This window comes from Sturnira hondurensis, unplaced genomic scaffold (genome assembly GCF_014824575.4).
Source record: "Sturnira hondurensis isolate 20B ecotype Veracruz unplaced genomic scaffold, ASM1482457v3 Scaffold0007865, whole genome shotgun sequence".
Classification (NCBI taxonomy): domain Eukaryota; kingdom Metazoa; phylum Chordata; class Mammalia; order Chiroptera; family Phyllostomidae; genus Sturnira; species Sturnira hondurensis.
This window is the reverse complement of record NW_028080496.1, coordinates 11,369,537-11,384,514: the sequence shown is the minus strand read 5'-3', so window position 1 is coordinate 11,384,514 and position 14,978 is coordinate 11,369,537. Positions and strand designations below refer to the sequence as shown.

General features: G+C 47.6%; 1 protein-coding gene across 3 annotated transcripts in view; it reads left to right on the top strand.

Annotated features, from left to right (window-relative positions):
• TARS3 (threonyl-tRNA synthetase 3) overlaps positions 1–14,978 on the top strand; it is a 43,481-nt gene continuing 28,503 nt past the window's right edge. For 2 of the 3 annotated variants that reach the window (XR_005067529.1, XM_037053758.1), the window contains exons 1-6: positions 1–443; positions 1,438–1,500; positions 2,162–2,358; positions 9,275–9,398; positions 12,547–12,668; positions 14,330–14,447. Coding sequence is in view for 2 of the 3 variants with exons in the window: in XM_037053758.1 (XP_036909653.1) it covers positions 126–443; positions 1,438–1,500; positions 2,162–2,358; positions 9,275–9,398; positions 12,547–12,668; positions 14,330–14,447 (942 nt within the window). In the remaining variant the exon portion in view is untranslated. The remainder of the gene's footprint in view (positions 444–1,437; positions 1,501–2,161; positions 2,359–9,274; positions 9,399–12,546; positions 12,669–14,329; positions 14,448–14,978) is intronic. The other variant, XM_037053759.1, reaches the window with a different exon arrangement.

Sequence of the window (14,978 nt, the reverse complement as noted above, 5' to 3'; positions counted from 1 at the left end):
CGCGGCTACGCTTCTCCCCTCGGCCGGAGCCCCGAGTCCGTCCCCGGTAGCTGCCCTGCCCTACGGGTGGCCGCTGCGCTACCTACCACCCAGCGCAGCGTCGCTGGACGAGGGAGGCGGGTGCCATGGCGGCTGAGGCCCTGACGGCGGAGACCGTGGCTTTGCGCCTGCAGCGGCAGGAGGAGGACATCACCTGGCTGTGGGAGGAGGTCCTGCGCCTGAGGGAAGAGCTGTTGAACGCGCCCAACCGGTGCCAGGCCGAGGGACCATGTCTCACGCGCGAGGTGGCGCAGCTCCGGGCCGAGAACCGCGACCTGCGCTACCGCCTGTACCGCCTGCGGGTGTGCCTTGCGGAGGAACTGAGCCACCAGGTGCAGCTGGAGAGGGCGACTCGAGCGGCGGCGGCGCAGGACGAAGCCGGGCGCGTGGCTCCCGGCGCGCAGGTAGCGGGGCGTGGGGACTCCCTGCCAGGGACGCGGTGGGGCGCCACCTAGGCCTCCGGCGGCGCCGCAGCCCTCGAGATGCCTGCACCGCATTTTTCTCTGGAATGACAGGTGCAAGTGGGGACGGTGACGGGGGGGGCGGGGGGGGGAGCCGTGCGGGGCCCGGTCCCGCCCAGACTCTGCGGGCGTGCCCTGCTCTCAAGTTCCCTCCAGCGGAACCTCGGAATGGCTTGGACACCACGGAGTCCCTGCCTTTGCAGCAATCGCCAGACTGGCCTCATGGTGCACCTGCTCAGCTTTTCCATTAAATTATTGCCACACATTTTCTTCAGTAGCAGAAATAGCATTTTCCATCGGTTGGAAAAAAAAAAGCTGGCGCGTTTAAAGCTCTGTTCTTTGGGGTGGGGGGGGCAGGAAGACCGATAGCTGCATAGGTGAACATTCCCTCTAATGATGGTGGTTCTGAGCTATTTTGGAGAGATTTGGGGGGGGGGGGTGTTGAGATCTGTATATTTAACATCATTATTTAATACGGGGTTTTACTCTTTTAGTTCATTGAAGGGTAGTACATTATCTTCCTGTAACGTGATACATTCCCTAAGTTCTGAAGGCTTTTTTAGAACATGGGATCTTTTTCAGTTCTTCCCCAAGAAAACCACGGTACAAAAAAAAATCATGAAATAATGTGATTGAAGTCTCTGGTGGCAGCTACAGACCATTTTCCAGTTACTTTAAAATTCATTAAATGTGTTAAAATGTGTAGCCTGTTCTGAGCAAGAATATATGAAAATGCACAGACAGGAAGGGCCAAACCTCAGAAAACACCTTGCCGGTTGAGGATTATAGGTGGTTCTCAGGACACCCCATCTATGAGCCTCTAAACAGGGGAGCACTTGCTGTCCACTGGCATGTCCCCCTCCTTTCTCAGGGTTCAGACCTGTTGCTCTGTCTTGTCATTGGCATGAGTTATTTACAGTTTCCCTTTATTTCTCAGCCTCTTTCTAGTCAAAACCAAGAAAAGGACATTAAAAAGAAGGAAAAGGAACCTGACAGTGAGGTGAGTCATTGCTATGGAAATAATGTAAAAGACTACATGTCATTGAAATATGCTTATACAGTTAATACCTCGGGTTTTTCTGTTAAAAACATAATTACTAATCAAATTGCCATTTGGGGCACAGTAGTGTATTTAAAACTTTGCATTCCTTAGATTTAAGAAGTCTTAACTTAGAGATGAGCTAGCCATGCAGGCATGAACTGCTCCTTAGTCTATGTTGAAATAGTAGAGCTCTCCCTTTGTGTTAAGTAAACTGGCATTTTGTTAGGAGTGAAGGAGGACTGCGTAGGCTTAAAGGGCTCAGTCCTGTTGAGGAGTTCAGGCAAAAGCAGGCGGAACAGCTAGAGAACAAGATCAGCTGGTGTATAAATAAGCGCTGAATTATGTGACTCCTCATCCATGTGTATTAAACACGTGGAAAAGGGAGGTGCCAGTGGGTGCAGTAGTTACTGGGCCTAGGCTTGGAGTGGGACCCTGAGAGCTGAGAAGGAGGTAAGAGGAGCCATCTGGGGGATAGCAGGATTGGAGGGATAGTAGAGACTGGCACTGGTGAAGACCTATGGCATGCAGAGAAGGGGGCGGGGCTTAGGTAATACTGAGCAGTTGGAATAAGTGTGCTCTGCATGTTAACCTAACCTCCGCGTCTGCTAATCATTTTCAGGTGAAAGATCAACCGAATTTCATAAAGGAACGGTTGAAGCTTTTTGAAATATTGAAGAAAGATCATCAGCTGTTACCTGCCATTTATGAAAAAAAGGGGGACACAAGCAATGGGATCACAGTAAGAGTGGCTGATGGGAAAACGGTGGAAGGAGAAGTCTGGAACACAACGCCTTATCAAGTGGCTGCTGCTATTAGGTAAACCATAGTCTGGAGAAGTTTCTCGAGTATTGTGCCAGGGCTTGTTGAAAACGTGTTCTTGGGAGCTACTCAAATCTTTTTTTCTTACTCATTGACTAGATCAAATGAAATCAGTTATTTTTTTTACCCTCTCTGGCTTCTAATGAGGCCATTTAAGTGAGTAATCAAATATTAGAACACAATCTCATCCTCTGAGAACATCTAAATTTGAAAGTTTTTGTAAAAGCATAAAGTAGAGAAAACTGTAGAATCCTTGACAGGCCTGAATCATTGACTTGGTTCCTTGCTGAGGTTTGAGTTTTTGCAGGTTTTTAGCTAGACTAGGGTTCAGGAGACTTAACTCAAGCCAGTGGTCCACCCGTAGTTGACCTTGGATAGCTTGATGGACCAACTTGGGCAGGTCTGGAAAGCTTTGCAAGCCTATTTTCTTGCATCTTCAGTGGCAATAATAATACTTTTCCCGTTTACTTTATGAGGTTGTAAATAGGAAAGGAAATAGTATATATGAAAATACTCTGAAAACTAAAATATCTCTAGAAATGTACAAAAGGCTTATCAATTGTAGATTGAAGATGTTTGTGTTAGGGCTATTATCAGCCTGAATAAGTACTTTGACCTTCCTGGAATTTAAATGTATTAGTGAAGGTGTGTTGTTTTGACTAACATTAATTCCTAGCGTTGAATACAGTTCTGTAGGAGCTGCGGCTCAAAACTGCTGTGTAAATAAATGCCTGCTATTTTAACAGCAAACTTCGCATCAATGGAAATGCTTTGATTTCCTTTGAAAGCCATGGTTAAGATTGTATTTCTTTTTATTTTATTTTATTTATTTATTTTTAGAGAGAGAGAGGAAGGGAGGGAGAAAGGGAGAGAAACATGAATGTGTGGTTGCCTCTTACATGGCCCCACTGTAGGACCTGGCCTGCAACCCAGGCATGTGCCGTGACTGGGAATCGAATTGGCAACCCTGGTTAGCAGCCTTTGCTCAATCCACTGAGCTACACCAGCCAGGGATAAGATTGTATTTATTTTTTGGCCTATCATATCATTTATGCTGAAGGCCTCTCCCAGCCTATTGCCATGTTTTCCAGGAGAGATGGATTGATGTGCTAGAGAAAAATAGGTTTTGAGGCAAAAATAATTTATGTTTACTGATAAAGAGTCAGGTTGCAAGTCCTACAGAGGGATTGCAGGAGTGTCTAAAAAATAACACTGTCCAAGACCAAAGAGTGGGCATAGCAGTGGTCATCATTTTACTCTCAGACAGCAGAATTCTGGACCAAAATCATAGAATGGGATATCAAGGCTTATTTTAAGAATAGAGGAACATTATAACCTACTCTGATTATCTGTCACAAACCTTTATGAATTAAACAGTGTAGCATCAGATAAGAAACCCAAAGCAGTGGACTTTATTGTGCTTTTCCGAGTTGACAGATCAAACAAGCCAAACTTAAGATTATGCCTGTTTGAACAATAACACTGTAGAATAGACTTGGGGACCACTCACCAGTGGTCTCTGACTTGGGAGGGTCACCCCAAGATCTCTGTGCTCTGCAGGTAGAGATGGTACTTGTCTCTCAGCTCCTGCGGTCAGGCTTTCTGCTCCTCAGAATCTTTTTTTTTTTAGATTTTATTTACTTATCTTTAGAGGGGAAGGGAAAGAGAAAGGGAGAGAATATCAATGTATGGTTGCCTCTCGTTTGTCCCCTGCTCTGGGAACTGGCCCGCAACCCAGGCATGTGCCCTGACCGGGAATCAAACCGTGATCCTCTGGTTCACAAGCCCACGCTCAGTCCACCGTGCTACACTAGCCAGGGTGCTCCTCAGAATCTTAATAAAATGCAGAAACATACAGTTCACATCCTGTGAGGAAAATGAAATTGGGCACGTACTCAGTAACCAGATGAAATGATAGCAAAACAAATAGTAAAACTTGGACATTGAAAAAAAGCCTCCTCAAAATAACTGAGGTGGAAGGAAATAAAAACAAGTACAGGATTCTTAGGAAATACTTCTAATGAGGAGAATACATGTCCAGACGCTTGGACCGTATCCAAAGTGGTCATCAGACACAGATTTGTAGTGCAGAAGGCTTTTTATTTTAGAATAAAAAAGACTAAAAAGAAACAGACTAAGAATTCAACTCAGAGAAAGAACCACTTAAGGAGGAAACTCTAGGGAACAGTATTAACTGAAAAACAAGTGGCATAAATAAGGATCCAGTGTGGTGGCCGGATATAAAATAAAGTTTAGAAATAATAGCTTTATTCCAGTTTGCTGCTTGCCCCCTTGGCTAACTGAGAGTTGGTTGCACAGGTGATTATCCGTGCTCTGGGGGCACGCAGGCCGTGCCAAGTGTAACACGAGAGGTTGGAACCCTGTAGTTAAGGTTTGTCTGTGTCTAGGGGGAAAGCTGTGTTCCACCCATGGACTCACCAGCAGGCAGGAGGAAGAGCCGCTGAGTGATAATGGTGCTTTGAGGCCAAGGTCCCATAGTGGTGCACTTGAATTTCGACTTCCATCCTGTTAGCCCACCTTTAGTCATGTGGCCACCCCCAGCTGTAGGAGAGAATGGCACTGTGGCTCTTGCTGGGCAGCCAGCCACATGTTCAGCTAAAGCATCCTCACCATGGAAGAGAGGAAGGGTGGTTTAGGGGACCACCTCTGCCGCAGTGTGCCCCTCTGTCATCCAGAGACCTGTGAGCACACATCTTTCCTCATCCCACACCCTCGTTCCCCAACCAAGTGAGGCAAACAACTCCAGGTCCCACCAGCTGAAAGCCCTGAATTTTCAAGTGATGTGCACAGCGCCCCCATCAGGCTGGCTCCTTACACTTCGGCAACAAATACACTAACAGAGAAGGCTGCTCACGCCACACATGTATACACAGTGCTGGAACAATCACAGGGCAATCGCTGTGAAAGTGTCTCTCTGGAAAAAAGAAGGGGAAGTGCAGCGGACAGTGGTGTGCAGAAGCCATCGGGTCCTGCTGGCAGCGACTGTGACGCCCCAGCCTGGCAGTAGGTAGCACCTGTGTCAGTGTAGCCACCGGGCCGCTCTTTGTTCTGCAGGAGCAGCACTCCTGTCCAGTCCCCCGTGGGGCCTGCTTTTGCTCTTTGCCAGGTTCGTAGCTGTGCCTAATGCTTGACTGCCACATCTGTGGGGCAGTCTGCCCACCCGGAGGCTGCACAGTTTGCATGGCCCCATTCCTGCTGGTGCATTCCTGGGGGCTGAGGCCCCTTTAAGGATCCAGCAGTCAGAGGCGTAAGAAGCTGGGCGTGTAGCTTGTCCAGCCACACAGTTCTCACGAGGAGTTAGCTGTGGTAGGCTTCTGGTCTGGTGGCTTCTGATCAGTTCCAGGGAAGGATATCTCACGAACAGAGTTCTCCCAGACAAAGACTCTTCTCCCTTTCATCCCCTGGCTTTTGTACTTGGCTCACTCCTCTCTCTCTCCCCCTCTCTCTCTCTCTCTCTCTCTCTCACTCTCAATGTAATGGACGGAGATCATAGGAAATAAGAGGCTGTGGGAGGGCGGGACCCTCACTCCAATCCTCGGAGTCAGACCAGCCCTGTTGTCTCACTGTGTGCGGGGCCTTTGAGAAGGGCTGTCCGTGCCTGTCCCTCCTGCTGTTTGGGACCGAAGACTGTTCTTCCAGTCTCTTACAGCTTCACATTTCTGCATTTTTAGTTCAGATGATCGGCCATAGGTGGAGGGCGCCTCCCTTGTGGAAGCCCCATCCCTTCCATCTCTGCTCGCAAACTGGGCAAGTCTCGCCTGAGCTTGCCTCACTTGGGTGGTATTTTGCCAAAAGCCATAATGGTTACCCAGTGTGCTCCAGCATCCTGCCTCTCCACGGCTGCTGCTTCGTGTGTGGCGGGTATGTACGCACATCAGTTTGCGTGTGGCTTTGGTCCAGTAGTTTGTGAGGCCATAGCCACAGTTATTGGCTGTCCACATCTTCATATCTCTGTCCTGAAAACCCACCCCCAGTCTGCTAGGCCAGGGTCACAGGTTTTGTTTCTGTCACTCTGTATTGGTGTATTGGTGTATTGGTGAATTGGTGAATTGGTGAAGATACAGGCTAAGCTGCTGCATCAAAGAGTCCCCGAAACTCAGGGCTCAAATATGGTCAAAGTTCCTCCATAGCTGTCTGGAGGTGCGGGGACAGGGTTGTCAGGACCACACTTGTCCATATCGTTGTCTGAGGACCTACACTTCTCCCATCTGGTTGCTGAGCCGCCTGATACAGCGCTGCCCTCGTCTGCATGGTCCAAAGGGAAAAAATGATCAAGACTCAAAGAGCGCGTGTGTTCAGGCCCCAGAAGGTGGTGGGAGGTTGAGCTGCCCTCTGCTGGCTTAAGGCTGAGACCCAGAAGTGCCGCACACCCCTGCTGCCTTGTCCATCGCCTCCAGACGCAGTCACACAGCCACGTGTCGCTGCAAGGAGACCCCCTTCCTGTTGAGGGAGAATGGATCCGAGGAACCCTTAGCGGTCGGTCACTCCATTAATAACAGTATTGAACGTCCATTCAGTTCTTCTTGTGAGTGTGCCTTATTTAGCCCTCAGAATAAAGGTACGGGGAAGACCCGTAATCCCCATTTTACAGACGTGAAGAACGAGCCTGGAGAAGCCGAGGAAATTATTCAGTGTTTAAACCCAGCCTGGCCTGCCTTTCCTTAAACACAGCCCTACTCCGCTGCCCACGTTAGATATTCAGAAGAAAACATCGCATGTGAAGACGGCCCGATTGAGTAGTGCCTAAGAGTATGAGAGCATAGAGGAAAGGTACCCTTGCACTTTTCCTGGTAGGAAAATTTAGCAACGTATTCTGACAAAAGCCATTAAAAGTGCGTTTCCCTTGGCCCAGCAGTTTTACTTCTAGAATTTTTCCTGAAAAAAATTAGATAACTAACATGTATGTTCAAGAATGTCCACTGCAACATTATTTGTTGTTTAAAAAAAAACCCCACAAAGATATAACCAAAATGCCCAGCAGTGGTGGGTTTATCAAGCAAGTCATTGTCCTGCAGTTATGTAGCATGTTTTAGAAGTCTGTTGACTGTTAGGGAAAAGGTGGCTTATTTTAAGTTTAAGAACTAGGTTCCCTAATCAACAAAAGAAAAAAGCAAACAAAATATAACCAGAAACATTGAAATTAAGAACAATCTAACAATAACCAGAGGGGAGGGGAGACAGAACAGTGGGGACAAGGTTTTCAGGAACTACTGTAAAGGACACGGGGACAAAACCAGAGGGGAGGGAGGGAGGTGGGTTTGGATGGGGTCGGGGGGAGTGGTGGGGAGAAAATGCAGACAACAGTAATTGAACAACAATAAAGTAATTAAAATTAAAACATTATAAAAAAGTATGATGCGGAGACCCTGGCTGGCTGGATCTGTGTGTCATGGCTGTGAGAGACAAATTCACAGGGACTAAAGTCCTGTGGAGAAAAGGGATGGCAGGGCTGCTTTCCGAGGGAGAGAGCACCCGACCTTCGCCTGGACAGACTTTTATAGCTTTTCTGGGTTCATTACATCAAGGATGGTCCTCATTTACTATGCACAGGTTCCCTGTAGGTGATTACCTTTTACAGATAACAAAGGAGAGGATGTTGCTAATTACTTCAAAGAGAAGGATGTTGCAGATCAAGGGGAAAAGTGATTGAACTGGTTACTTACGTTCCATCCTTGGGAGGGTTAGCACAGATTTTAGGAAGTACTTTAGAGATACGCAGTAAACATTTTCTGCCTCAATTCAGGGTGAGGGAGTTATAGCAAAAGCAAGTCTCATAGCAGCCTAGGTGCAATGCAGCCCTATTCCCCACGAGAGAACCTATCCGTGGGTGTGGGTCCTGTGTGCCAGACCTCGCTCCTCACTGGCCTTTCTGAGTGGGGGCCAGTCTGCATTTCCCATGCTACTCGGAATAGTCCCCTATAGAAGTAGGTTCCCAAATAATACATAGAACGATACTGCTGAAAATGAATTTGTATTGGTATACGTAATTGACCAAAAGTTATAGAAGGACGTACAACAAGTGGGCATACAGTCGTTTCTGGGTGGAGGGGTTGAGGATGCTGTTCTTTTCTTTGTTCTTTTCTGTGCTTTCCAGATTTCTTAATGCATTAATTTTGTCCATTTTTAAACAGTAACTTTATTTAAAAGATACACACAAAAAAGTTTAACACCTCAATCGGAAATAGACAAAGGACATGGGCAGCTTGTAAAAGTAAAACTGGCCAGTAAACACTTCCTTGAGTTAATCAAATAAGTCATATTAAGACAATTTCCAACATGACATTGGCAACGATTTAAAAAATCTGCTGAGACGCGTGGCAGTGGTACACTCAGTCGGCTCAGAAACCTTTCAAACGCATGTGTCCTTTGACCTAGCGATTCCACGTCCGCGGGCTTGTCCCAGAAAACAGTCACAGAGGCCACAGAGCTGTGGTGTCTGTGCAGCAATGGAAGCTTTTGTAACGAATACACTGCTTCCTGGCTATACTGTAGCCTGTTTGCTGGCCCAGCTGGGAAAGAGTGGGTGCTAAAATTTCCATGGCAACTATGCTTTTTAAAAAGTGTGTAAGAGTGTGTGTGTGTGTGTGTAAAGGAGGAGTGGGGTATACCAAAATGTTATGAGTACTTATCTCTGGGTGAGAAGATGTGATTTGTTTTATTCTCTCTCTCTCTGTTTTCCAAGTTCTCTATGGCGAAGGCATATTCCTGTAGTACTTAAAATAAATGTTACAAAATAAGCTGATCTGTCCCAGTAGTTCGTGTTGGTACTTTCTATCTGCTTAAAAAGTAAAAGAAAAGAAACAAGCCCCTAGGAGTTATTTTAATCCTTTGTTACAGCAAATCATTATAGCCCAGAATAAGGTTAACTGCCGAGTGCCTTTTCTCTCACTAGTCAGGAACTGGCTGAAAGCACAGTAATAGCCAAGGTCAACGGTGAATTGTGGGACTTGGACCGTCCGCTGGAAGGGGACTGCACTCTAGAGCTGCTGACGTTTGATGAGGAGGAAGCTCAAGCTGTAAGTATGGGACACCTAGGCACCAAGCTTGGGCTGTTTTTGTTGTGAATAACATGTACAGAGCCCCTGTCTCAGTCAAGAATGGTGGGTTTGTGGCCCTGTAAGGTTTAAAATGTGTACATTGCTGTTCCATAGTATTTAATAAGTATTTATGGAATGAATATGCACAAATACATATATACCAGGTTTTTCAAGTAGCTTTTATTTATCATGTCTCAAGATAATTTTTTCCTTAAGTTAGAATGCTATATTATTAAATCAATGTGTATTTGAAATGGATTTAAATAGACTCTTAAAAATGGATCTACTGTATAGTTTAATATATGTAGGAGAATGGAAAAAATGATCAAGACTCAAATATCCTTGAATTACTTGTAATGGTCTAAAATAGATTCCACATTTTCATGGAGATCTCTGGTAAACATTGCCAGCTTAACCTGGGGTTCTCCCTTCAGGTGGTCCATGATCTGCGTAAGCCTAACCTGTGATTAGCTGAAGTTAAATGAACTATGATGCTCATGCTAAATTTCTTAATTTATTAATCCAAATTATAAGAATGATGTTATCATTACTTTTCTCTTTAAAACATGCAAAGCATAACCAATAATACATTATTAACAAAGCCACTTTCAAAAGTGATTCAGAAGTAGCTTGTATGTATTATTTTTTCTCAGTGATCCTTAGCAGCCGTCACCTAACTACATCCCAGATGTTGTCAAATGTTATCTGTTCCCTCAGTCAGCTGACCAGTATCCCAGGCACTGGGTGTGGGTGCTGGACCCTGTGGGGCCCCAGTAGACAAAGTGTGGAGCCCCACCTGGGGGTGGTTACACCCGGGGGAGGAGGTAGCAAACAGGATAACAAACAACCAGGTACTTTCAGAGAGTGACAGTTTTTGGAGAGAGTCCAGTAGGAGCTGGAACAGAGCAGGGGTGACAACTACTCTTGACCCTCTCCGAGGGCATCAGCCAGCCTTGCACTTGGCGGTGCTGGCCCACTCCTGGCTTGCCCAGGCCACTGCTCCATGCCCTCCTGCCCTCATTTTAATGGTGGCTCCTGAACTCTTTGGATCTGTCAGGTGTTTGATGGTGGGGGGATGGGGAACTCTGCCAAACCTCACGTTCCAGGGAGGCGCTGGCGTCTTTGGAGTTCTTTTCCTCTTTGCACTCAGTGACACTGTGAAAAATTCAGCGACATCATGAAAAACTCAGTGACACCGTGAAAAAGAAAACACTGCTTCTCACGGGGAGTCTCCAGAGGGAGCACCAGCACGCCCCCCCACCTGCCGTGACTCTGGCAGGGCGCCTGGTTCCCCGTTGTGGGGCTTCCATGAATACGTGTGGCCGTCAGTGACAGGGACAGTAAACCGAGCCCCTGGTGGGCATTGTCTCCTTAAGTCCCAGGTACCCTGGCAGAGATTTGAAAAATCTGCATTTTACAGTTGAAGCCATTGGGCCGTAGAATGGTTAAGTCGCTTCTCCAAGGCCCCGATGCTTCTGTGAGTGGAATTTAGCAACAGAGATTTTGTTGCTGCTGCTGGATTCTGTTTTCGTTGTGATGGGCCTGTTAGCAAGATTTTGACCATCAACCAAGTGATGAATATTGAGTGCATGTCCATGAGAGAGAAACCCTAGAGGAAAACAAACCAAGAAAGCCTAAATCTCCAAAGTGATGAATGAATGGCTTTGTAAAAGCATTTTCTGCTTTACTGAAAAATTCGTGTCTCTTGTATAGCAGACTCTTAGACTTTCATTTTAAGAGGTGACCCCATTTATAAGAATATTTAATGCATAATGCATTGTATGAAAGAAGTACTTCAGCCCTCTAGATAAATTCACGTACAAAATTGCAGCAAAAAATATTCCTGTAAGATTGATAAAGACGCACACGAGAAACAGGGGGTGTTTTATACAGTGATACAGCTTTCAAGTTTTATATAGAATAAGTATTCCCTTTTGTACTGTTCAGTGACAGACTACACGCGGGCACGTTTGACTTTAAACCTTCCGTGAAATCCCAGCGGCCATCAGTGTCACGGAGCTCTGATCTGCTCGAGGAAGCAGAAGATACGTACCTGGAAGTATAGACAACAAACACAAACTTACGTGAGAGCCGAAGCTGCCACTTCTGCGATGTGTGTGCGGTCATGGTCCGGGGCCTCTCCCCATGGGCAATGGCCAGAGCCTGGGCGCCCCCTCTGTTTTCTATGACGCCCCCATCTCCTCTCCCATCTGCATACTTTCTTAGCCAAGTTGACAGTTAAACATTGCCTTCTTTTAATGTTTCTCTGTGGCAGACCTCTTGTTCTTTCTGTCTTCTTGCTGGCTTTTTCTTCTCCACCCACCTCCCAACGTTAGGAACTCCGCGGTGCTCAGCACCAGCCCCTTTCCATCCTTCTACTCCTGTCCTGAGCTGTCACGTCCCCTTGTCTCAGCTCTTCTCTCTGTAGCGACACAGCCCTCTGTTTCTTGTACATTGCTCCCCACAGGGTATCTCCACCTATACCTTGTATAAGAAGTGTCACTTCAGGCCCTGGCTGGTATAGCTCAGTGGATTGAGTGTGGGCCTATGAACCAAAGGATTGTGGTTCGATTCCCTGTCAGGGCACACGCCTGGGTTGTGGGCCAGTTCCCAGCAGGGGACACACAAGAGGCAACCATACATTGATATTTCTCTCCCTCTCGCCTTCCCTTCCCATCTAAAGATAAATAAATAACATTTTTTTAAAAAGTGTCAGTTCGGTGGGGTTAAAATAAACTTTCAACTGCAGACTCCAGGCCCTCAGCCCAGGACCCTGGAGACCGTGTGTGACCACTCCCTGCCTCTCAGTCCCAGCCTCTGGTTCCTCGAGCCACCATTGCTGTCACAATGCCGACCAGGCCTGTCCACCTGTGTCCCTGCGGGCAGCATCTCCGTTCCACCAGAGACAAGCAGGCAGATGGTCCTGGTGGCCTCGCAGGGAGGGCTTAGAAAAACAGTCTCTTCTCCGTGGGCAACAGAGGTCCGTTTCTTTCCAAACAGACACAGCCCTGTGTCCTGTTGTCCATCCCCTTAAAAACACAGCCGCTTGCTAACTCGTTCTGCGAGCCCTTTCCCATGCTCTCGCTGTGACAGCCGGCGGCCTGTGCCCTGTGTCCTGTGTCCGCAGGTGTACTGGCACTCCAGTGCCCACGTCCTCGGGGAGGCCATGGAGCTGTACTACGGAGGCCACTTGTGTTACGGTCCACCCATCGAGAATGGATTTTATTATGACATGTTCATCGAAGACAGGTAACGCCCCTGAATAGTCCCTTCTGAACACACGTGTTTTTAGCTCCGTGTTTTATAGTGGTTCTCTGTTAGCTTAGTGACTGTGTATGTTCCCTAATACAATTATAGATTGGTTAATCGTTTTGAAAAACCAATTTTAATGTATTTAGAGTCAAGGGTGGCTTCTCAAATGTTTTTTTCTTTTCCTAGCAGGAAGTGATATGCTCTTTATCTAATCTGGGACTTGATAGAGTGGGGTACCAGTGAAGACCAGAATCTCAAGGTTAACCCCTAGGAAGGAGCTCAGGCTTTCTCCGTGATAACTGAGGGCGCTGTCCGCCTTGGGCAGACACCTCCCACGGGGGAATGTCAGGTGGGGCGGTTCACGGAGGCCTCACCTTCCGCAGATCGTGCTCAGGTGCCTCAGCATCAGAGCCCCTCCTTCCCCAGATTCCTCATAGGTAGCTCTTGGGGCACTGCCCGCAGCCAGAACTGAAGTCTGGGGGTCCTTTCAGTCCCTCTGCTCCCCGCCACCCCAGCACCCAGGCCGCAGTCCAGTTCTGCCAATTGGATCTTCTGAATAGTTGCCCCCACCCGCCTCTCCTTCTCTCTCCTCCTGCCTTCACGTACAGCCAGAACGTCTCTTGCCTGGACAACTAACAGTACATTTCGCCTCTCCCTTTCACCTCCATGCTGTTCAGCTCATCTCCCCAAGCGAGCCTTTAATCCTCTGTAGCTCCTTGTGACAGGCTCCTGTAGCGTCATCTCCTGTCACCACCACCCCAGGACTCATTCCACAAAACCTTGACTGCCTACTGTGTGCTCAGTGCTTGGTGCTGATGATGGAGCAGTGGGCAGATCAGTGTGTGCTGGAGGAGCCTACAGCCTGGTGGGGGAGACAGACAGTAAACTGACAGTCACCTCCCACCAGGTGGTGACGCGCGCTGTAATGTGAAGGACAACACCCCAGGGGTGGGCAGGTCCATGTGCCAGTCCATGTGCTGTGGCAGACAGGTGGCTGGGACACAGGACGTGACGCTTAAGCAGGGCCAGGACAAGGGAGGGAGTGAGCTCTTGAGGCTTTGGGGGGATATTTATGGGCCTCTGGGGAAAGAACATTCCAGGGCTCTGTGAGACAGCCCAAGTGTGGAGACGTGTGTGGCTTGTTTGAGGAGCGCCTGGGAAACCAGTGTGGCCGGCAGGGCTGAGCGTAAAACGGGATGAGTGAGAGAGCAGGTCAGTCGAGGCCTGGCAGGAGCCGATTGCCCCTGTGGGCTTCCTGCCCCTCACCTCACCCTCACTCTCACCGAGCTGCCTCCCACCCCAGACCCCACGGTCAGTGAGTGCGGGGACGTGGTGAGCACTGGAGACCACGCTTTTCCATTTGTACCAGATAGAACCGTGTGAAGGGTGACAAAGACGGTGCAGACGTGCAGGCCCCGCTGCAGACACCGAGGGCAGACGTTCCCTCTACTCACGCCCCTCTCCCTCTCCGAGAAATGGGAGTGCTGCCTTTGGCTGAGTGTTTTTGCCTTTCTGAAGTCCTGGTGCCCTAAACTCCAACTCCCTCCATCAAGGAAGCGCATCAGTGAGGGGTAGAGGCTGCAGGGCCAGGGTCCACGCAGCGGAGCCCGCCTGGTGTCTGAGGGTCGGTGGTGATTCTTGCCCGCTCTGCGTTTCAGAGCCGTGTCCAGCACAGAGCTGTCAGCACTGGAGGCCCTCTGTAAGGCGATCATCGGGGAGAAGCAGCCCTTCGAGAGGCTGGAAGTCAGCAAGGACATCCTCCTGGAAATGTTCAAGGTCATCTCCGGGAGCTGTTTGCAATCAGGAAACTTGGGGCTGGGAATATTAAAAATAATCAACATAGACATTTTTTTTGCAGATAATTGGCTGTTGCGCATCATATTGTTCCAAATAGTTGGTTGTCACCAGTCACTTGAAGTGTATTTTGTCATTATTTCTTGAAATTTTCAATGCAGGTGTAGAGAAGTAAAGGGCCAGATGAATAGTTTTCATGTGTGTGTTCATAAATTGGGGTAATTCTGGCCATTGTTACTATTTGGACTCCTGAATTCAATGACATTTAAATACCATGTAAATTTTTTGCTTTTTTTTCCTTGAAGATTTTCATTTTAGTTTTTCTTTTTCTTTGTTACATTTTAGTCTAGTGTAACCTGTGTAAAACTTCAACTTTTTTTTAATATTGTTTTGACCAATGTACTTAATATATTCTTTTTTGTGTAAATATAGTCTTAATTTTATCTTTTAAATCATACGTATCAGAGAAGTCACGGAATTTGAAAGCACAGTATTGTTAGTTTTGTGGGCTTG